This window comes from Zootoca vivipara, chromosome 4 (assembly GCF_965207765.1).
Source record: "Zootoca vivipara chromosome 4, rZooViv2.hap1.1, whole genome shotgun sequence".
Lineage (NCBI taxonomy): Eukaryota > Metazoa > Chordata > Lepidosauria > Squamata > Lacertidae > Zootoca > Zootoca vivipara.
Window position 1 is genome coordinate 76,402,005 of NC_142587.1, and position 23,177 is coordinate 76,425,181.

Here is a 23,177-nt window from a genome sequence, read left to right on the forward strand (position 1 = left end):
ACAGCCTTGTGCACTAGATGCATATGTAGCACAGAACCCACCTCTGTTCTTATTGAAAAGGCTCCTCTTGAAGACAGCCTTTTCTTCTTACTCATGCAGTCGAGGGCATGGCCCAGGCTGTCAGATCCCAGTGTTGCCCTTGGGCGGCAAGGAGGCAGATGATGGGGACAAAACTAGAATTAGTAGGATTTGATATTGGCTTTGGCGCCTCCTACTGTTGGCCTTCCTGCCTTCAACCCTATCAGTCCCAAAGGGCATCAGCCAGCGCTGCTTGCAGTGAACCAGAATGAATAAGTTAGAAGTGAACAGGTGTTCCCTTTGAAGGATATTAGTTACAGTGCTTAAATCTGCCTTTCCTTGTGGCTTTAGTAAAGATGCCATTTTGTTCATGCCCCCTTGAAGAACAAGAAGCATTTTGCCCAGTGAGGGTTACTCATTGAAAATGAGAGGTAATTGACATTTCTTGCAAAGCAGTCACGTATCTCTTGTACCCATATGCCTGGGTTAATGAACCAGGGGGCATCCAGATGTAACTGGGTTACAACTCCCATCATCCCTGATCAATGGCTGGGGCTGGTGGGAGTTGGAGCCCAGCAAACTCTGAAGCACCACAGGTTCCCCATCTTTACCAATTGAAACTTGAAAGAAAAAAGGGTGATGAACTCCGATGATAACTTGTGGTGTTAATATGTACGGCACTTAGCTTTTTCGTGCAAATCAACGCTTGGTATCAGTGGTAGTTTTACAATGCATTTTTAAACAATGCTGCACTTTTGTCTGCTTCCGTAAGTTGTGTTGAATTGGTTTTACTGTAGTGTTTTCCTAATTTGCTGTGTTGTAGCCAGCCCTGGGATCATATGATGAAGGTCTGGTTAGAAAATCTCCTATAAATAAAATATGTTGCCAAATAGTGTCTTTCAGACTTGAGGAGTATGAATTTTGTACAAGAGGCCTGCAGCCACGGCAGTGCTAATCTTTTGTTATTGATAGCGTTACGTAAAACAAACATATAGTATTCTCTCTGCGGGTTGTAGTTATAGCTACACAAGAGAGTAAGCTATGTCAATGAATGCTTCTTTCTTCTCTATGTTGTTTACCCTCCTAAGCCTGAAAAATGCTTTTAAAAATACAAGTCATTGCTTCAGGATTATAAATAGGCTTTCTATCAACTTGTCACTGTTTTCTTTGAGTGTTTCAAACTAGTGGCTTCACTGCTGCCTGCCAGAGTCTCCGTTCACTGAGGAGAGCCGACAATTATGGCTTAACTGAATACAGATGTCTTGAAGTTGTGGTAAAATGGTGTTGCCCCACAGATTTGACTAGCAACACTTTTCCATTTGCAAATTAATACACACAAGTGATTTTAAATTTTTAAATAAATAAACACACAATGTAATGTACTGGCCAAGTATAATTCAATTTGAGTTCAGGTTATGAGTGCAAACATGTTGAATCGTGTGTGTGTGTGTGTGTGTGTGTGTGTGTGTGTGTGTGTAGACACAGTTGTGTGTGTGTGTGTGTGTGTGTGTGTGTGTTGTCCTTGAGTAAGCAGAATAAAAAATGCTAATGATAACATTCTGCTTGGTTTAAGGAAGCTCCTAGGTTTAGCCATGGAAGCAAATCTCAGCTTGAAGTTTGCAAGAGGCATATAGTGGTGCTGAGGGAGAAAGGTGAAAGTAGGATGAAAAAAATGGCGTCCTGCCTGGAAATTTACTCTGATTGCAGACTGATTCAGTAAAATTGGAAGTGTGAGGGGATTGGGGCTTCAAATGTATTACCAGGAACGCCAAATAAAATGTAAATGACATTTTGACAGTGGCTAGTTGGAAAGGCCAAATTCTCTGCAGAGCATAAGCTGCAAACTGCATGAATTTGTCTTTCCATATTTAAGTTGCATCATGCTCCTTTGAACCACCCCTCTCAAAAAAACAAAACCTGTTGCTGCAATCCTATTTACACTTATTTGAACTTGGGGGTATTTATTTCCTTCTCAGTAAAGATACACAGGCTTGCTCCGTAGGGCTTACTACATTAGACATATTTAAATCCCATTGCAAGAGCCCCTGTTGGAAACACCGAGGAGGTTCTGCCAGTTGTAGGCCCAGAGATGCCAAGAATTGGAAGATCCAGGAACCATACCTTGTACTTCAGCTAGCCACAAATTTCCAGCCTGACCTGAAATGATTAGAGGGTTAGGGAAAGCCAATGGACAGGGTGGGCCTAGTCAACTCCAGGAGCCTCCTCAGAGAACCCTTCAACCTGTTTCCACAGGTGGTGGCTCCACACAAGGCAACAGTACAAAGATCCAAGAATTCTTAGGTCCCTGGCAGACTCTGATATGTGCAGATCTTCATAAATTGGGCATGTCCTTCTCTTACTCTAGGAATGTTTTTACACATACACATACTCCCATGGTACATCTGTTAGTGTGGCATGCATGAGGAAGCCTCTCAGCATGTAGAGCATCAGAAGAACCTGCAGGATCAGACCAAAGGTCCATGTCGTTCAGCATCCACAAGCAGAACCTAAGGGCAAACAGCTGTGATTTCTAGCACTGATATTGAGAGAACTGCCACCTCTGATACTGAGGGCAGTGCATATCTATCATGGGTAGTAGTCAATGGTTGACTTATGCTCCATGGTTTAAAGCTATCCAAGTTGATGGCTATCACTGGCTCTTGTGAGAGTTCTGTGTGGCTTGATGCAAGTATGTTTAGGAGAAGGCTTGGAGGCTATAGAATCATAGAATTGTAGAGTTGGAGGGGACCCTGGGGTTCATATAGTCCAGTATCCTAGCTAAAGCATCCATGGCAGATGGCCATCCAACCTCTGCTTCAAAACCTCCAAGGAAGGAGAGTCCACCACCTTCCGAAGGAGTCCGTTCCACTATCGGAGACATTCTACTCTCAGAAAGTTATTCCTGTTGTTTAATTAGACTCTCCTTTGTTTAATCAGACTCTTGTACTTGAAGCCATTGGTTTGGGTCTTAGGCCTCCAGAGCAGGAGAAACAAGCTTGTTTTCTCTTCCATGTGACAGCCCTTGAGATATCTGAAGGTGGCTGTCATCTCTCTTCTCAGTCTCCTCTTTTCCAGGCTAAACATACCCAGCTCCTTCAACCGTTCCTCATAAGGCTTGGTTTCCAGACCCTTGATCATCCTGGTTGCCCTCCTCTGCGCATGTTCCATCTTGTTAACATCCTTCTTAAACTGTGGACACAGTACTTCAAGTGTGGTCTGACCAAGGGAGAGTGAAGTGGTTCTATTGCTATTCCTTCCCTTGATTGTGACACTATACTTCTGTTGATGCAGCCTAGAAGAACATTAGCTTGTTTTGCTGTTCACCCTCTTCACTCATCTTAAGCCAAGAGTCAATCTTAAAACATACCAATGCAGAAACAACTTAGTACCTTTAGTAGAAGTTCTTGTGTTTAAGTGAGGCATGTCTGCAACCTTAATGAGTTGTTAGTGCAGCTGTCAGCAAGTGAAGACTTTTTAGTGGAGTAATTATTTGTCTTTTAACTGATTAATTCATCACATTTAAATAGTTTACATGTTACAGAAACCCCAAAGGTTGCTCTTTCTTTCTTTCTTTCTTTCTTTTCTGAGATATTGTAGCCCAAAGTAACATACAATGATACAAGCAAGGACTAACACTCATTCATTCTGGGAAAGAAAGGCTATCCTTAATATTTCTTTCCTATTGCCAAAACCAACATGGTCTCCAAAATGAACACACTCATCCCCTGAGCCCCTGCTGATTTAAATTAACCCTCTCTAGTTAATTAGCCAAACAAGCTTGAGTTGATTAATTCACCCATTAAAGCTTACAATCCTTCATTCTCAAAATGAAATCTATGTGTTTCAAGAACCATTTATTTTTGAGCTTTCTACCGTGTACATCAGCCTGCAGGCACTTAAGCCAGTGCACACATGAAAGCCAGCCTCAGCAATCCACACAGCCCCTCCCAGCTAGGGATAGGGGAGGAATCTGATTCAGTTTACATTTAAAGAGGAATCAAGCATATCCACATATCCTATGCCAAACAATGTGAGAACCAAAACACAGCCATCCTATGAAATTCACACTTATCCAGACTTTGCAATCCTATCATCCTGCCAAAGAATGTTTACAAAAAAATGCATGGATATGGGGGAAAGTGTGAATAAAAATGAATATATTAGTGAAAATAATGTCCAAGCATGCATTATGCATTATACTGTATTAGGAGGAATTGCTTGCTCACAAAGCATACATTAGTCAAAACAGCAGACAAAAATGTGTTTATTAGGAGAACTCTGCACTGAAATGTTGAAGTATTTTCCTGAGAACTGCAGTGAAACAGATACTTCCACCTCTGTTCCAAAAATACAATCCCATCTAGAGAATTGTGCAGAGAATGATGCTGTGTGTATTAGTGATGGGCAAAGAGTACAGCCTTTACCCTGAGAACAGGGGGGGGGGGGGGCTTTGAGTGTTTCTTTTCACCATCCAAAAATTGCTAAATAGCCCATATTCCCTCCAATGCTTGTGATAACTTCTGCAAAAGGTGGGAGACCCTCATTTTTCGGATTAGGTTGATGCCACATGTGGTCGGTAGCTCCCTTCTCCTACTACGACAGAAGTAAAGCTATGCTGACAGCGTCATGTGTTGCCAGGATTCACGAGGGCACGATCACCAATGACAAAAGGCACTGTCAGTCTAGCTTTACAAACTTCTATTGGAGGAGGAAGAGGAGGAGGAGCCAGGGATCATCCCACCCCATCCCAGTTTTCAAGAGATTAGACTCCAGCATCTGCTGCACCTTGCCTCTTCCCCAACGCAAGCTATAAGTAACACAATTATGATAATAATAATAATAATAATAATAATAATAATAATAATAATAATAATAATAATTTTACCTTTGGGGTAAAGTGCAAGCAGAATTGAGAGACTGGCCCTAGCAGGCTTCTTGCAATAACTTAAGCAGTTGTGTCTGCATGGTGGGGAACCCCACTTGGAATTCTCACCTTGTATTTAGTGCAGATACTTTCCACTTTTGATTTTCATCAGGGTTTGGCAGGGAGTCCCAAACTCTTTGGAGCTTTGGGCATTGGCTTCCTGCTTCTTTCTGGAATATTGGCTCCACTTCCTCTGTCTTTATGGCAGACCAAAGAAGCCCCTGCTCACCAGGGAGACAAGGTAGAGAACCCCACCCATTCCTTTTATTATTCCTCTTCATTTTTCATGGCTTCTTCTGAGGCCTGCAAGTAATCTTGGAAGGTTGAACCCTCTTACCAGCTTTACCCAGGTGCACTCCCTCCGAGATGATTACTTGAGAGCAAGTAGGTAGTTTGGCAGCTTAAAACAGCCTTCGGCAACCAGTCAGGCTCAGGGATATTGTAGTCCGAAACGTCTGGAGGTCTCCAGGCATACCTGCCAAGTTCCTGCCTGAAAAATAAGGGATCGGACCGGAAGTAGCAGGCCGGAAGTAGCGCTGCCGCCATTTTGGAACTGGACGGAGCATGCTCAAAAGTGACTTTGCATGCTGCTCTGCCCAGTTCCAAAATGGCCGCCGCACCAGATGTCGCACTGCAGCCATTTTGGAACTGGGCAGAGCAGCATCAAAAGTCGCTTCTGATCATGCTCCGCCCAGTTCCAAAATGACCACTGCGCCAGAATAAACTGGGGGAAAACAAAAAAAATCTGTTTTTTCGGCTGGGAACAGCTGGAAAAACGGGGGTTTCCCGGGGAATACGGGAGACTTGGCAGCTATGTCTCCAGGTGAGCAAAGGCTGGCTTAGAAATACATCTTCTCCCCCCAGTGTCTCTAATTGTAGGTGGATCTGCAGGACTTCCCTGTGTTTCCTTCCCTGGCCATTCGCCTTGAATTTCTCTGTGCAAATATATTTCCATTGGTTCAGCCGAGAGAGATAAAAGGGGGGGGGGAATGGAGGCAGCCTGTAGGTGCACTACTCATTAGAAGCTGGGGTCAGCGTGGAGAACAAGCTGTCATTTAGGTGTCACATCTCAAGTATTATTTGGATTTCAGCTTTCCTCTAGGTCCTATTTGCAATCTGTTCCTTTAGCCTATATTATTTAAAGCAGGGGTAGGCAAACTAAGCCCCAGGGGCCAGATCCGGCCCAATCGCCTTCTAAGTCCGGCCCATGGACGGTCCGGGAATCAGCATGATTTTACATGAGTAGAATGTGTCCTTTTATTTAGAATGCATCTCTAGGTTATTTGAGGAGCATAGGAATTTGTTCATTTTTTAAAAAAAAATATAGTCCAACCCCCCCACAAGGTCTGAGGGACAGTGGACCGGCCCCCTGCTGAAAAGGGGCCTTTTAAAAAAAAAACCTTTTAAAAAGGTTTAAAGTAACAGCAGCGCTGTATTTAGCAAATAGAGAAAAGGGGTGTGTGTGTGTGTGTGTGTGTGTGTGTGTGTGAGAGAGAGAGAGAGAGAGAGAGAGAGAGAGAGAGAGAGAGAGAGAGAGAGAGAGAGAGAGAGAGAGATGTGGTCAAATGTGTCTCCCCATTACAATAGTCCAGAAATTCAAATAGTAATGCAATATTTTTATATTTGGAAACCCCTGAAAGGTTGGCTATTGTGTATGACAAGTGCACTACACAAGTGTGCCAGTAGGTGGCAATCATAGATCAGTCTATAACACGCACATGATAAGGGCCTCATATTTTCAGCAGGAAATGTTCAATCATTTTGGATGTTTTAAAATATTTTGCATAAGACTAGGCACGGGTTAATGAAACAAAATAAACAAAGCAACATATTAATTTATGCCTTGCGTGGATTCAGAGTCAGGGTGTGTGCTTCAATAAGTAAAAATCTGGAAATGTTTCAAACTGCCTCTCGTAATATGAATTCTAAACATTCAGCATTATGTCACCACATTATATGTCTAATGAGGGAAACAAAAATAAATATAGATTTAATAGATTTCCATGTAACAATTCTAGCATTATAGCATTCTCCAGTATTAAACTGAACAGTGTGCCTTTCTCTCTCTCCGAAGGACTAAAATGACATTTAATTACCTGTTAAGTAGTGGCTCATCTACGTGTCAATTCGCTGTGGAAAAGTTAGAAAAATAGCACCTTTTTTTGCTAACCCAGCCTCGGTACAACTGAAGAAATAAATGGAACTTGTGCTTCCCCCACACACACATGTACCAATATACTTTGCCCTACAAAAAATATTAAATTAAGCTTACATACATCTTGAATTACATACATCTAGTACAAGTTAGTAAAGATTTTACAATGCAACCATTTATTTACTCCTTTTGCCACATGTGTATGGTACAGTAATATACAGTTTTTCAGGACTCCTGAGTATCCCTTAACTACAAGATTAAAGATCTTTTTTATAAAAAAAAACATGACATACAAAGATTGATGGGAATGTCAAAATGTGTTTCTTTTATCTTTGCACATTTCGACAAATATGAAGAAGTATAACTTGATCATTGTGTAGTCTGGTCTCTTCTGGTGCTAGGAATGGCTATGATTCCCTATTTTTTTTAATAATAATAAAAAGCAGCAACACCACACACCCTTTGCCATAAAACAGGGGGCGAGGAGAGGGATATATACGTATGTGAAACCCAAGGGGCAGCCTGCTTTTGTTGCTATATAAACAAATTGTCAGAAGTTGAAATAAATGCATTCTCCTATCTCACTTTAAACGAGAGTCTTAAGTCAGCCAGGTAGATTTTTAGGGCTAATTTCTTTCTTTTTTCCCTTTCATTTATTTATTTTTTCATTTTCTTATTTTCCCATTTCCAGTGCATAGATTTTTATTTTTTATTTTTAAAGGATGTTAGAGTACTATCTTGTGAAACTTGAACATTAAATATGCACTAAGTAAGGGACAGTGTTGGTCTGGAGGTCTTAATTCTCTAGCACAATGTCGACCCACTGAGTTGCCCCGTTTCTCTCTGCTCAGCTGGACCACGGTTTTACCATCAAGAGATCAGGTTCTTTGGACTACTACCAACAACCAGGAATGTATTGGATAAGGTATGAGATGGTACAGCTCCAACAGTCAGTGTTTCCATGGCAACGTGCTGGCAGTCTCCATTAACCAGTTCCTTCAGTGGATAAACATTTTGTTTTATTTTTTAATTCGTTATCCAGTCCATATGCTGCTTTTTATCAGTTTCATGTTAACCTTGATTGAGATGCCACACCCCCTCATTCCCTTCCCTCACCCCATTATTCACACTGACATTGCAAGCTTTTTCTTCATTGCACATGCTCAGTATTCAAGTTACCCCTATAGTTAAAAGGACAGTGTATACAGAAAACAAAACAAAACGGATATGCTCAAGCGATATTTTCTTCCACATTTATGGTTTTAAGGCATCTACTGTCCTGTGCTCCCTTCTGTTTTAGACCCACGATATGGCAGCAGGACATCAGTACCTACGTGTATAGATTTATACTGTATTTCTTTTCTCTATGAGATGTGAAATTATATACTGTCATTTTAAATCCCACCCACCCACCCCCCAACCACTACCTTTGCCTTATAAATTGAACAATGCATTGACATAACATAGTATTTAGAAGCTTTTCCCCAGTTCGATGAAATAAAATGCATTGTATATGTGCTGGTAAGCTTGTGTTTTAAAGTATGCATATTTTGTTACACTTTTTTTTAAACAACAGATTTAAAAAAAGGCTATATTGCATGGATCCCCCCTCCTCTTCGGTACTATCCTGTGATGCACAAAGTTGATAGGATTGTGATTATGTCCTTGTCAAATGGAGAACGGGGTGGTTACTTGCGATGTGTTTTCTTTTTAAAAAGTCTAATCTTGCTGTAGAAACAGAAGCTAAGCCTTTCCTAAATTAATCACTTCTTCATCTATCCAACAGCTGTTTATTAGATTTTAATATTTATATTCCTCAGGTCTGCTTGTGATTTTTATTTTTATTTTTTTAAGATGGAGTGGGGGTTGCCAGAGGATTGCCAAATGCATTTTTTCCTTAAAAGACTAGTATTTCAAAACTGTATATTACACCCATACCTCTCTCTCTGTGTGTTTGTGTGTGTGTGCACACACACTCACACACACAATTTTACCTTCATTATCACAATGGTGGCAGCAGCTCATTGCAAGCATTTACAGTAAATTCAGAATCCCCCTTTCTAGAATTTAACTAAAATGCATGGATCAAAGTGCAGCAGACTAGGCCAGAAGAAATAGTTTTCTCTCAATATATATACAGGTGTTGTTTCTTAAATAATCCTCAGAGTGGGTGCTTTGCAGTAGAGGAGATGCTCGGTGATCTTTCTTACTGTAAGCCAGTCCAGTGATGTTTAAAATGGGGTATTTGTTTAAGTATTCTAAGCCTTTGATCAGTATTTTAACTTTTCCGATGGACAATGTTAGAAACAAATAATGCACATTTTTCTGACAACCCAAGACTAACAAATGTTCACATGTTTGTAAGGAATGGCTGCTAATACTGGATAAAATTATTAGGCATATACCAGCAGTGTCTATGCAGGCTACTGCTATGACATCCTAATATAACCATTGAAATATCTTCGTATTATATGGACAGATTTTCCTCTGCTTTATAGTATGAAGGACAACATGGTTGAATGTTTGCATGAAGTCAGAGAGTAAATGAAGACTTAATAAGGCATCAATATAAGCTCATTTTAAGAGTGGATAAAATTTTGGAAAGATTCTCGTACTTAAGAAGGTAGGAGCTATATTGATAATTAATGTAACATTTTACCCCTAGGATTCTGGAAGACATAACTGTGCAAATATACAAAGGCGAATACACATCCTGCTTTGGATTATTCATACATACATATATACATGCATACAAATATATATTAAACAGGGCATTAAACACCAGTGAATATATGTTAAACAGGACATGTTAAAATTACAGCACACGACTGTGATAGCTGCTTTTCAAGTAGTGCAACCAAAACATTGTCCATCTGTAAAATGGGCAAAGTGCTTGATAGTTAATGTTAAAAAATTGTTGTTGACATCCTGCTATAAGGACCATTTAAGTCCCAAACATAACCCACTTTACAGTTCAGTGACCTGCTTTTGGTGCAAAATATTTCCCGCCTGAAGGCCCCCCCCATTTATTTTGAGTGACTCTCCCTGTTCAAATGGTTCTCTGTGCCAGGGGGATTTAGATATATGCACCAGAATATATACACATCTACTGCTTGGAAGATCAGAATCAAAGCTAAACTGCACATCTAGAAATGCTCTCTCAGGATTACACCAGAATACAGGTGGAGGAATTAAAAATTCCCTACTCTTCATAGATGTTGTAGACTAGGACACACACCCCAGCCATGAGATAATGGGATTTGTATTCCATAACATATGGAGAGCACTACATTGGCTACCCCTGGCTAACGTCCTCCTCCTGCCCCCGTGTGCTTGATTTCTACAGGTAGAGAGGGGGGTTGTTGTTGCTTTTCAATGTGGAGAGAATTTAAACATGGTATGTCAGTCTAAACTGATGCAATATTGGGAGAGACATACCATGTGTTTTTAACACTTGGAAATGTTTTTCTGCTGGGACACCCAATTGCCCTTTTCAGGAGGCAGAAAGATAAAAGTAAGAAAGCTTAAACACGAAGAAAAATAAGAGAGACAACGAAGGCAAAACATTGTCCTCTTGAGAGAAAGAACTGACAGGGTTTTTGTAACCCTTCACATTTCCATTGTATTTCCCACACCTCACTGAGCAAGTTATATCAATATTTAACCAGCCTTGAACAACCTTACTCTTAACATATTTAACATCTGAATTTTAAAAACACTTTGACCTGGTTCCGATAGCCTCCTTCTAGTGATTTGATTTTGGTGGGCAAGAATAAGAGAGGCAACTGCAGGCTAGCCGTGACTTTTCTCTTTAAGATTGGATAGCTTGCAGTATGTCCTGCTCACTGACCTTTCTTAAAGTCAAATGAACATAACATGGCAAGCAATGTATAGAAAGCTATCTCCATCCTGTAATGACAATGGCAATTGCATTGATTAATTCATAATGAATCCTTCGTTGAGACTGCAAATGGTAATTACGGCAGATTCTTTTCATGGGAGCCCGTGTCGATGGCATGTGGCCTGTGAAATCCAAAAACAACTTGTTCAAATTACTAATAATGATAATAATAATAATAATAATAATAATAATAATAATAATAATAATAATATGTACCCGGCCCATCCGACTAGGTTGCCCCAGCCGCTCTGGGCAGCTTCCAGCATTTACAAAAACATAATTAAACACAATTAAACATAAACATAGGGGACCCAGGTGGCGCTGTGGGTTAAACCACAGAGTCTAGGGCTTGCTGATCAGAAGGTCGGCGGTTCGAATCCCTGCAACGGGATGAGCTCCCATTGCTCGGTCCCAGCTTCTGCCCACCTAGCAGTTCGAAAGCACATCAAAGTGCAAGTAGATAAATAGGGACCGCTCCGGCGGGAAGGTAAATGGCGTTTCCGTGCGCTGCTCTGGTTCGCCAGAAGCAGCTTTGTCATGCTGGCCACATGACCCGGAAGCTGTCTGCGGACAAACGCCGGCTCCCTCGGCCTATAGAGCGAGATGAGCGCTGCAACCCCAGAGTCGGACACGACTGGACCTGATGCTCAGGGGCCCCTTTACCTAATTAAACATTAAACAGTATTTTGGAGTTCCCAAATCACTTGTGAATAACGGCGATGGGGTTGGTGCTAAGTTGACTCAGGAAAGTTTATCCTTTATACCAGCTTTCCCCAACTTGCTGCCCTCCTGATGTTTTGGGTTACAGCTCCTATCCATTCCATGGTATGCTTTGAAGGCACAAAAGGCCACCACTTCATTGGTAAAAGCAACCCAAATTTCTGTAGTTAGGTGTCTAGCTCAACTGGGCTCCTTTGGGGGGGGGGAGCGGGGGAGGGGGGATATAAGAATAAAATAATACAGTTCCCCCTATCCTTTCTTAATAAGAAGGTCCCACAGTCCCTTTTGAAAAGTCGTCAAGGATGTTTCAGCAAACTTCTGCCAGGAAGGTATTCCATGGCTTTAGCTGCATTGCATTGCAAAAAAGGGGGTGGGGAGGGGGGAGTTATTGCTGAGATCAACTTGGCCTGGCAGAGTGATGAAATGTGGAGCAGGTGCCTAATGTTAATTAGCTGGGGAGCGGATATGAAGAAAGACAGCCCTGTAATTATGCAGGTCCCAGGTTGTCAAGAGCTTAAGGATACTGCACCTTTAATAGAGCTCGGAAGCTAATTGGTCAGTTCAAGCAGATGCTTTGCATGCAGAAGGTCCCGGGTTCAGTCTGCAGGTAGGACTGGGGGGGGGGGACTCCCTGCCTGGAATCCTCGAGAGCCACTGCCAGTGAGTTTAGACAATCCTGAGCCAGATGGACCAATGGCCTTGACTCAATATAAGGCAGCTTCTTATGTAGAAATAGTAGTACAGTACAGTAGTAGTACAGTAGTAGTACAGTACAGTACAGTACAGTACAGTACAGTAGTAGTACAGTACAGTACTCTTAGGGACCCAGGTGGCGCTGTGGTTAAACCACTGAGCCTAGGGCTTGCTGATCAGAAGGTTGGCGGTTCGAATCCCTGTGACAGAGTGAGCTCCCGTTGCTCGGTCCCAGCTCCTGCCCACCTAGCAGTTCGAAAGCACATCAAAATGCAAGTAGATAAATAGGAACCGCTACAGCAGGAAGGTAAACGGCGTTTCCATGTGCTGCTCTGGTTTGCCAGAAGCGGCTTTGTCATGCTGGCCACATGACCTGGAAGCTATACGCCGGCTCCCTCGGCCAATAATGCGAGATGAGCGCGCAACCCCAGAGTCGGTCACGACTGGACCTAATGGTCAGGGGTCCCTTTACCTTTACCTTACAGTACCTTGCAGCTGGAATTAAATTTTACACCAACAGCAGCTTCTGAGTTCTCTTCTAGGGCATCCCCACACAGAGCAAGTTTCCAAGGGGAATTTGCTGACCTTCAGACAAAAATATGTAACTTATCCCATAAGATCAACTTCTGTACCTGATAATTTGAAAGTGGCCAAAGCACTAACCGTTTTTAAACAGGGATACAGGAAAATACAAGCCAGTTAGCTTAATATATGTTCCTGGAAAACTAGTGGATAGAATTTTTTAAAAGACAGAATAATCAAGAATATAGAAGAACAAGTCTTGCTGATGAGGAACTGCTTTCCACAAGGGTAAGCCCTACCTAATCTTTTGGAGTTCTTTGAGAGTGTCAACAAGCATATTGATAAGAGTTCTCCAGTAGACATTGTGTATTTAGACTTTCTAAAGTTTGCCAGGTCATTCCTGCTCTGAGAGGCTTTTGTTGAGAAACCTGACGACTGCCTTATTCAAATAGTACAGGATATTGCCGCTTTTTCATATGATCCAAGTCAACAGTGATCCAATGCAATTGGGTCAAGTTGGAACTTCTGACAGCAGTGGCAGCAGTGGGCAGTTTTGGCCAAGTCTAAGTGATTTTATCAGCGAAGGAATGTAATAATAATGATTATGCATTTATTTATACCACCGTGTTTTTCCCTGATGGGACTCAAGACAGCTTACATCTAAAAATGAGAAGCACTAAAAGCATAGGAGAAACAATAATTGAAAAACAATTAAGCATTGTTAGACGTAAAACAATATAAAACCTATAAAATCTATTAAAGCCATACAAATAATTACAATAAAAACAGCACGGCACTAGCTCTTTCCTTAAAAGCTGTCCATTCCCAAAAGCATGTTGGAACGATAAAGTTTTCACTTGCTGGTGGAAGGACAACAAGGAGGGAGTCAGTCTAGCTTCTCCATGGAGGGAGTTCCAGAGTCTGGGAGCAGCCACCGAGAAGGCCCTCTCTTGCATTCCCACCAACAGTGCCTGTGAAGGTGGCAGGACTGAGAGAAGGGCCTCGATGACTCAGAATTTAGTGGTTCTTTGAGTCCTGTTCAGGCCTTTTTTTCCAGCCAGAACTCACTGGAACTCAGTTCTGGCACCTCTCAGGTGGGCACCATTGACATTCTAAGAGAACGAGGGAGTTCTGGCACCTCCTTTTCTAGAAAAATAGCACTGGTCCTGTTTAGAGGAAAAGGTGGGGTATATTAATAATAATGTTAATAACTTACTAAAATATCACAAAGCAGTGAACAACATTTCGAGTTCTTCAGAACTCTTTTTTAGGACAGAATGGTTTGCCAAACTGAGTTATGGAGAGGGAGAAGAGACTCTCTATGATGTTCCAAAGTCTGCTTTATGTAACAGTCTTAAGACGGAGTCAGTAGTGGACAATGGAGTGGGATGGCAGCCCTTACCTGACCTCCCAGAAGATGGGTCGCTGCTGCTTACCAGGAGGGAGAGTGGAAGGGGGCAAGGTGGTGAGCACTGACAGAGGCATTACGGTGCTCCTGTTGTCACCTTTGTACAGCATCGACCTCCCTATTACCTTGCCCCTCCCACTCTCCCTCTCACGAATCAGGAATGACGCATTTGCCAGGAGGTTAGGTAAGCAGCATAGCCACTCAACCCCGCCATCAGGAATTGGATGGAGTGCAAAAGGTGGCAGGGGGGTGGGGAAGCAATATCAATTTTAAAAATATAATGCAAATATACCGCAGTATGTTGTTATAATAATAATCCCAAAGCATAAAAGACCCACCACCATTTCAAAAAAGAATGAGCACTTAATATTCACCCAAAGCCAGGCCATGTCCAAATGCCTGAAGAAAGAAATACATCTTCTGGAGCCAAAAAAGATGGCAGTGTTTGTGAGCTTCCCTGGAGAGAATAGTCTATAGTTGGAGGACAACCACAAAAAGGACCACTAGGAATGTGGGTGAAATATACTCGGAGTCGAGAGTGAATTTCATGCTCTTTATTCAGCTCATATTCATCAAGGAGAAGAAGAGAAGACGAATAGCTCTTTTCCCAAAACCATCTGCTTATATACATTATTTACACAATGGGCCTTGCGTGATTGGCTACTTCAGGGCTACACCTGTGGGCCAATTATATTGTGGATTGACTTCTGCCTGCAGCCTGATTGGCTGCTCCTACAGGCCAATCAGGTAGCAGATTCACTTCTGCCAGCCGCCTGATTGGCTGCTCCAGCAGGCCAATCAGGTTGCGGATTCACTTCCACCTGGAGTTGGATTGGGTAGCTCCCGCTGATTCTGAATCCTATTGTTCTAGGATTCAGCTCAGTACATAACACCCCTCCCCTCTAAGTTCCAGTCCTGCCCGGGAAGTTGCATTCGTAGTCCCCAAGGTCTGCTGGCCGCCTCCGTGTGCGTTGTGGCCTGGGGTGTTCCTTGGTCAGGGGTTCTGGTTCTGGCTCGTGTTCCGAGGCTGCTGGCTGTGCCGGGGCTGTCTGGTCTGGCGCCACTGAACCACTAGGTTGTGACTCTGGTTCCGGTGTCCTTCCAGCCTCGGGGCGCCCCTCTGTGCCTACTGCTTCTGCTTCCCCTGCCCACCCCTCTTGCTCTACAGGCCTCACTGCCCTGCTGTCCCCTTGGGACCCCTCTGTGCGTCACAATCGTCTGAGCCTCTGCTGTGGCTTCGTCCACAGGCAACTGTTGATACGCTTGGGCCAAGTCCAGTTTGCCAAAGATTTTTGACCCAGCCAGGGTGGCGAGGACATGGCTGACCACTGGCACTGGGTATGCATGGGCCGTGAGAGCCTTGTTTATGGTGCATTTGTAGTCTGCACAGATGCGGACCGAACCGTTAGGCTTGACGGGTGTGACAATTGGAGTTTCCCAGGGGGCGTTGGGCACCGGCTCCAGCACTCCTTGCTCCACGAGCCGGTCCAATTCCTCGTCTATGCGGGGTTTCAGGGCGAACGGGACCCGGCGGGCCTTGTGCCTGATGGGTCGTACAGCGGGGTCTAGCTGTAGGGCAATGGGGGGTCCTGTATATCGTCCCAATGCCCCATCGAAAACCCCTGGAAACTCTTTGCATATGGCGTCCACGTCCACTTGTAAGCTAGTGCGGTTCACCCCGGTAACGGCTAGCCCCAGAGGTCCAAACCATGCCAGTCCCAGTAAGCTAACGTAGGGGCCCTTAACTACCAGCAAGTCCAATTGTTGCTTTCGCCCTCGATATTGCACCCTGAATGTCCCCACCCCCATTGTAGGGACCTTACGTTTCTGGAAGTCCCGGAGGGTGAATGGGGCCGGCCTTAGTTTGGGACCCCCATTAGGGCACAGTTCCCTTAATGTTCGGGCCGAGATTATGGATAGAGTTGAACCCGTGTCCAGCTCCATGCGGCATGGGGCTCCCTCTATCTGTACCTCTATATAAATTTTCTCTGTGCTGGGATGGGGCAACTGGAATACCTGGTAGTCCGTGATCTCCGTCGAGTTGCCTTGGTGCATGGTGCCGTGTGACCTGGGGCTCCTGGGTCGGTCATCTGATGCTTGTCGACGGGTGAGTCGAGCCCGACACACCCGGGCGATGTGTCCCAATTTTCTGCACTGCCTGCACTCTGCGTTGCGGAAACGACAGGTCCTCCTCTCGTGGTTCTCCCCGCAGCTTGCACAGTTCCCTCCTTCTCGTCGAGGCTGCTGTGGTGTGTGTGCTGCTTGAGTGTGCCGCTGTACTCGGTGTACTTCCTCCCTGTCAGATTCGGATTCGTCGGTGAGGTCTTCGTGGTAGACCCTCGGTTGGGATGGCGGGGCCGGTCGTGCCTCTTGCGTTGACCTCTCGGCGGCTTCGGTTGCCAGGGCTTCCTCCAGAGCAATCTGGAACGTGAGGTCTTTTTTGGCGTAGAGGCGTCGTTGCAACATCTCGTCCCTCAGGCCACCGACGAGGCGGTCACGAAGCATGTTCTCCAACTCTGAGAAGTTGCATAACCGGGCGGCTTGGCGGAGGGAGGTCACAAACCCAGTTATGGTTTCCCCCGGGGCTTGCCGCTTTGCGTAGAAGGCATTTCGGCAAGCTACCACCGAGGGCTGTGGTGAAAAGTGCTCCTTCAGCCGTTCCATTATTGTTTTGTAAGAGACGGTAGCGACATCTCTAGGTGCAAGGAGAGCCCGGGCGATTTCAAACGTCTCCTCTCCACAGACGCTGAAGAATGTCGCCCTCTTCATGGCATCGTTGGTGACTTCTTTCGCTTGCAGGAGGAAGTTGAAACGGGCGGCGTACCCTTCCCAGTCTCCTGATGCTGGTTTGAATGGCAAGAAGCTGCTGTCGGTTGCCATTCTGGGTTCCTTGGGTCCTGGAGCTGAAGCCTGGATGCACGGTGCGATGCAGCGGTGCAGCAGGTGGCGGTGCTGCGGTGCAGTGCGTGGTGGCGGTCAGCTCAGCAGGATCCCACCTTCGTCGCCAGTGAAATATACTCGGAGTCGAGAGTGAATTTCATGCTCTTTATTCAGCTCATATTCATCAAGGAGAAGAAGAGAAGACGAATAGCTCTTTTCCCAAAACCATCTGCTTATATACATTATTTACACAATGGGCCTTGCGTGATTGGCTACTTCAGGGCTACACCTGTGGGCCAATTATATTGTGGATTGACTTCTGCCTGCAGCCTGATTGGCTGCTCCTACAGGCCAATCAGGTAGCAGATTCACTTCTGCCAGCCGCCTGATTGGCTGCTCCAGCAGGCCAATCAGGTTGCGGATTCACTTCCACCTGGAGTTGGATTGGGTAGCTCCCGCTGATTCTGAATCCTATTGTTCTAGGATTCAGCTCAGTACATAACAGTGGGGAATGTGCCTTATGCTGAGTCAGATCATTGATCCATCTAGCTCAGTATTGCCTACACTTCCCAGCCCTACCTAAAGATGCTAGGAATTAAACCTGCCTTTCCCCATTCTCTCATTGCCACCCACAAGACATCTCTTGGGAAAGCTACTTGCACATCACACAGGCCAGGCAGGCTCTGATGTTCCTCCTTTTAAAGATTCAAGCAGTGTTGATGGGTTATTGAATGCCAGGCAGTTTGGAGCTGCCCACTGATAAGCATTGGCCATTGGGTGCTAATGGAAGTGGAATAGAATGGTGTGATTGTGGGAGTTTTTAAAATATTCCGAGCAAATGTTACAACAGTACATAATATAGCCCTAGTTCAGCAAAGTGAACAGAAGATATCCAAAATGGCAAGCAGAATAAAAGAGGGAGAGATGTGGCAGGGGAACCTTTCTTAGATTAATGCACGAACAGCTGCGTATCTCGCTGGCACTGCCCTCTCTCCAGCCCTGTAGCTAATATGAATAATGCATGCACTAAGAGGGAAAACATACGCCCGTTATTCTTTTATTAATGAAACGAATATGTTTGTATGTGCATGGCTAGCAGTAAAACAAAAGCAATGGAAAGGTGCGGGGGGAGTCACCGTGCCCATAAAAAGTGAATATTTTCCCTCCAGTGATTACTGAGCTAGTAGACAAATAATTACCCAACAGCTAAAATGTGCCATGTATTTCAAAGTTGCTACAATTGGGGGTGGAGGGTGTGTCTTCCAGAGCCAGGGCAATTGGCCAAGTTGTGGGTCTCCAATGAAAACTTTCAGAAATACGTTGGTTATGGCAAAGTCTACTGTGGCCAGCATAATGTCTGTATGGTGTTGCAGACCTTGGCGCTTCCTGAAGGATGCTTCAGAGTTAATTAGCACCAACCTGTTAAAGACAATCTGCTAATCAAATACGCAGTAGGTAGCTGCCTATCTATCCCCTGTAAGAATCATGCAATTTTACTAGGTTGCTACCAATATAGACTTTTCCCTTGGAACTCTGAATTCCACTTTCCTCCAGCTGAGAAATGTCATTCCCATCATAGTGTGCTCATGAACGCCTGAGGTTTGTTGGATTGTTCCAAACACTTATATACAGCAAGCCCACAACTTAGGCACATCTAAACTTGTGCGCATAATGCACATGAACTCTGAGAGGTGGTGTGGTTTGGTTAGATGTAGCAGTTTGGAGGCTACACACATGGCACCTGTTTGTGCTATACTATAGGAAAGGGCCTTAGCTCAGTTGCAAAGTGCATGTGTTGTATCCAGTAAGTGCCAAGTTCACTTCCTGGCAGTGATAGGCAGGGTTAGGATCGAACATTGGCAAGTGACAGTCAGTGCAGTCTAGATGAGCTAGATGAATGAATGCTATGATTCAGTATAAGACAACTTCCTAACTTCGACAGACAGCTAGATACATCCGCAGAAGTCTGCATCTGTTTTTTCTGCATGGCCCTAGCTCATAGGTGCCAAGTTCCGGATTGAAAAATCTGGGATCAGCAGCGCCGCGGCACCAGAAGTTGCTTCTACGCACTTCCGATGCCGCTGTGCCCATTTCCAAAATGTCCGCGGCGCCAGAAGTCGCTTCTACACACGGACATGCATAGAAGCAACCTCTGGCGCTGCAGACATTTTGGAAATGGGCACAGCGGCATTGGAAGTCGCTTCTATGCATGTCCGGAAGTGCGTAGAAGCGACTTCTGGTGCCAGTGCGGCACCAGAGGAACATGGCCACCGGCAGGAGCTCCGTAATCTGGGGGAATACGGGGTATTTTGCCATTCGGGACACCTGCGGGAAATGGTAAGAAAATACGGGGGTTTCTCGGGGAAAATGGGGTACTTGGCAGCTATGCCCTAGCTAGATCAGGGCAATTGACTTCAGTAAGACTTGCAGAATGCCGCTGGAGGCTTGATTGCAGCCTTCATATTTTAAATTAGACTTGAATACCAAGGGAGGAATTTCATCTTGAGTCTGGGATTAATATAAAAATTATGTGATGTGGGTCAAACCTTTAAATAAACGCCTTTGGAGCATAAAAAATACTTTAAAATGCAAATCTGTATGTCATTGAATGGTAATATATGCCATTCCCTCCACTGCTTTCAGAGAACTATGTACTGTAAATGCTATATTTGCAACATGAATATGACCTGGATTGTCTTCTGCTTCATATTAAAATATAATAATAAAGTTGGTTTTAAGGCCAAGCATCACATGGGCCCTTAAAAACTGGTCAGACCTTTACCAAAGGATCAGCAGTAAACAAAGCACCTTTGGCAAACCATCGCAATTGAATTTTAGCATTCTTATTTAAAATTATTGCTGTTGTTTAAAACCCAAATATGATTTTTCCTCCACTTTGTATTACAGCTCTAAAGATTCTAACTATGAAACTATTAGTGGAACAATTCAGCCTAACTGAATCCATTTGCTATAGAAACCCTCTCCGTCTTCTGCCTTTATTACATCATTTTCAAGCCCTGATTGCATTATTTTAGAGCATGGATTGCTATAATGCTATTCTCCCCTAACCTGATGGATTTAGTTTTCATCTTGTTCTCAGAAATGCCCAGTCTATAAATATATCTCCGTTCTCTAACCAGGATTACAGTTAACTGGTAAATTTTCCAGGAAAAAAAAAACACAGTTATGCATATCCCAAGAGAAAATGATACATCCTTTGAAGTAGAATAACCTCTTGATTGCATTATTTTTTAAAAGAGCCCATCATGATAAAGAGAAGTCGTTCCAACATTTCCTACTTAACACTTGCATTCATTTGGTTTCTAGACAATCCGGTAGTTTTTAACCTCCTTTGCTCCCAAGTGGATATATCTGCAGTTTAGAGGCCAAGTTTTTATCCTTCTGGCATGTGCAGTCAATTCACCGTAGACAGTTCCTCCCAAATCAACAAAACTTAGAGGCTCTGTGAAAATTAAGCACCATATTTATGCTTTGAGTTAAATTGGACAATTAATGCCGACTTGGAAATTCCAGAAGCAATGGGTGGCATCCAAGAAAACAGTTCCACCAGCACAAGCACTTTGGGTTGCACAACGTCCTCTGTCTGTGTGTGCCGCCTAATTCTCTTCTGGGTAGTTGGAGGAAGCCCCAGAACATATGGGGGGAGGGTTGGGGAGAGGGAGCCAAAAGTACCGTGTATTTGAGCTAGAGGAACTGTTTAGTTGGATAAATACACCCAAAATGTATTTGCGGAGCTGGTGGCAGTAAATGTGCATAGCTTTCAGGGCTGGCTTGACGCTTCTCTTGCAGCTTTTCCTATTGCCAAAGATACAAACCACTTTGTCACTTTGTGAACATTGTTTCTCTCTTTAGCAATAGATCAAACCAGTCTGCAAAATGGTTCTCCCCAGGCTTTCTGATTGTGTTGTTCTCCTTTTCATCTAAAGGATTAGTAGCAACTGGGCAGAGCACTGACTATGCTGCCCTTCATAGTTTAGGGGAAATCCGGCTTTGCATAGGGATATATTTGGGAATATGCAATATAGACACAGGTGTACATCCTATAAATATAGGTAACACCAGCTCCCTGGAAATGTAGAATAACATCTCTTCTTGCTAATGAGTGTGTGGTTGTTCTGAAGTTGGCTTTCCTCTCCCTTTCTTTGACTCTAGTGTGACAGCTTTGTAAGAATCTAGGGTTGGGTTTGGCTGGGTTTTTTTTTTTGATACCTTCACTGTTTTTTAATGTTGGCAAATATTTGTCTCCTTCATTCAAATCAAATCACCTTTTAACCTTTCCTGTCAGGATAGAGGCTTACTTTCGAAAGGGAATAATTGTAGGGTCAGTCTGCATTCTCCTTGAAACCTGAACCCTTTACTCCAAGAAATTAATAGCATCCAGAAGTTTAACATATGGCGCGTACACACACACACACACACACACACACTGTATATGCTTGACGATGTCACGCTGCCTCTTAATAGTTTGGGTCAGGCCCTTTTGTGTGAATTTATCTGTGTTATGAGTTATGAGCAAAACTGGCTGAAAACAGAAGGGTGGATGGAGGAAGAGTTTTTTATTTGACCCAGACTGATTTTAGCCCCAGTCCTGGGGAAAACAAAGGGTGGAATGGAGAACATATGGTAGCCAGATATGGCATTTCATACACAGCCTAATTTCATTTATTCTCATTTTATGCCCCTGCCAGACCACCGCTCTTGATAAGGAGAGGCAGGTTTTCCGACGAAGACGCAACCCGGATGTGAGGGGGCACTGCAAGGCACAACAAGCACCACCTGATCTCAACTCCGAATCGGAAGACTATTCACCCAGTTCATCTGAGACTGTTCGCTCACCTAATTCACCCTTTTAATAAAACACTTTTGCTGAAAGTCTTGGCTTAACCCTTTGAGATTCTGAAAACAAACAAACAAAAATCATCCAAACCTGTGTGCAACAGTTTCATTTGATTTCTTCTTCTTCTTCTTCTTTTTTGTCTGTATCAGTTGCTTGAAGAAGGAACCACAGAAAAGGTGCTTACAGTATCTTCGTAATAATAATTTCCCAAATGACTGAAATCATCTTTGTTCTTTGTCTAGATTGTGACTTGCTGCTAAATATGATCCTCAAAGGGTTAAGACTACTTTGCTTTTTTTTCTAATATACATATATATATATAAATAAATATATATATAATTTTCAAAGGGGATAGAAGCAATGAATGTTTTCATCAGCCAAGCTACAGTATATGACAAGCATATGTTAACCCTCTGAGTGCATAATCTTAAATAATCTTGACTTGCCCCAAAGAGGGCTTTATCATCAACACATTTTCCTGCAGCACTCAAATTGATGGTCTAGCCAAAGTGCTACGTAGTTACAGAATCTGGATTGTGATGATTTTTGTAGAGTCTGGTTTTGTACCAGGGGTACAAATAGTCACCCAGCAGCTACTGGGATCTTTACAAAACAATCCACTGGGCATCTGAATTGTTGGAGAGATCAACGATAGATTTGTTCGTTCTCATGTTTTGCTGAAAAAAGCACCCTCATTTTAGCGCATTGCATCTAGAAATTCTCACCATTTCTAGGCGTGTTCTGCCATGATTACTTGTTGAAATAATTTCATAGGCAGTAGATCTGTCTAAGAACAATCTGTGTAGGGTGCTGTTTGTAGTTCCCTGGTTGCTGGCTGCAACACAGTTTCATGGGAGTCTACAGTGGAATGAATGTCCCATCATCCATACTCTGCTGTGCAAAAAGTCCTCCTTTCTGTACATTCTTTTTAGAGACACAGGTACATGCAGAAGGCATGTTTGGGAGCAGGCAATAAACACAATCTTTTTTTTCATGCCATGGATTGTTCTTCTGGGCGTTATTGTGGTGTTATTTATATGGTGAGGGGTGCTCTTTACAATGACTGGACGGGGGGATGCTTTGCAGAGGAAATTATTC

General features: G+C 43.6%; 1 protein-coding gene across 2 annotated transcripts in view; it reads left to right on the plus strand.

Moving 5' to 3' along the window:
- DCLK1 (doublecortin like kinase 1) overlaps positions 1-22,114 on the plus strand; it is a 197,069-nt gene extending 174,955 nt beyond the window's left edge. Inside the window, exons 17-18 of one of the 2 annotated variants that reach the window (XM_060273781.2) lie at positions 7,949-8,022; positions 21,931-22,114. In XM_060273781.2, the coding sequence (XP_060129764.1) occupies positions 7,949-8,022; positions 21,931-21,988 (132 nt within the window). In that variant the 3' untranslated portion in view covers positions 21,989-22,114. The remainder of the gene's footprint in view (positions 1-7,948; positions 8,023-21,930) is intronic. The other variant, XM_060273780.2, reaches the window with a different exon arrangement.
- Positions 22,115-23,177: the final 1,063 nt, after the last annotated feature.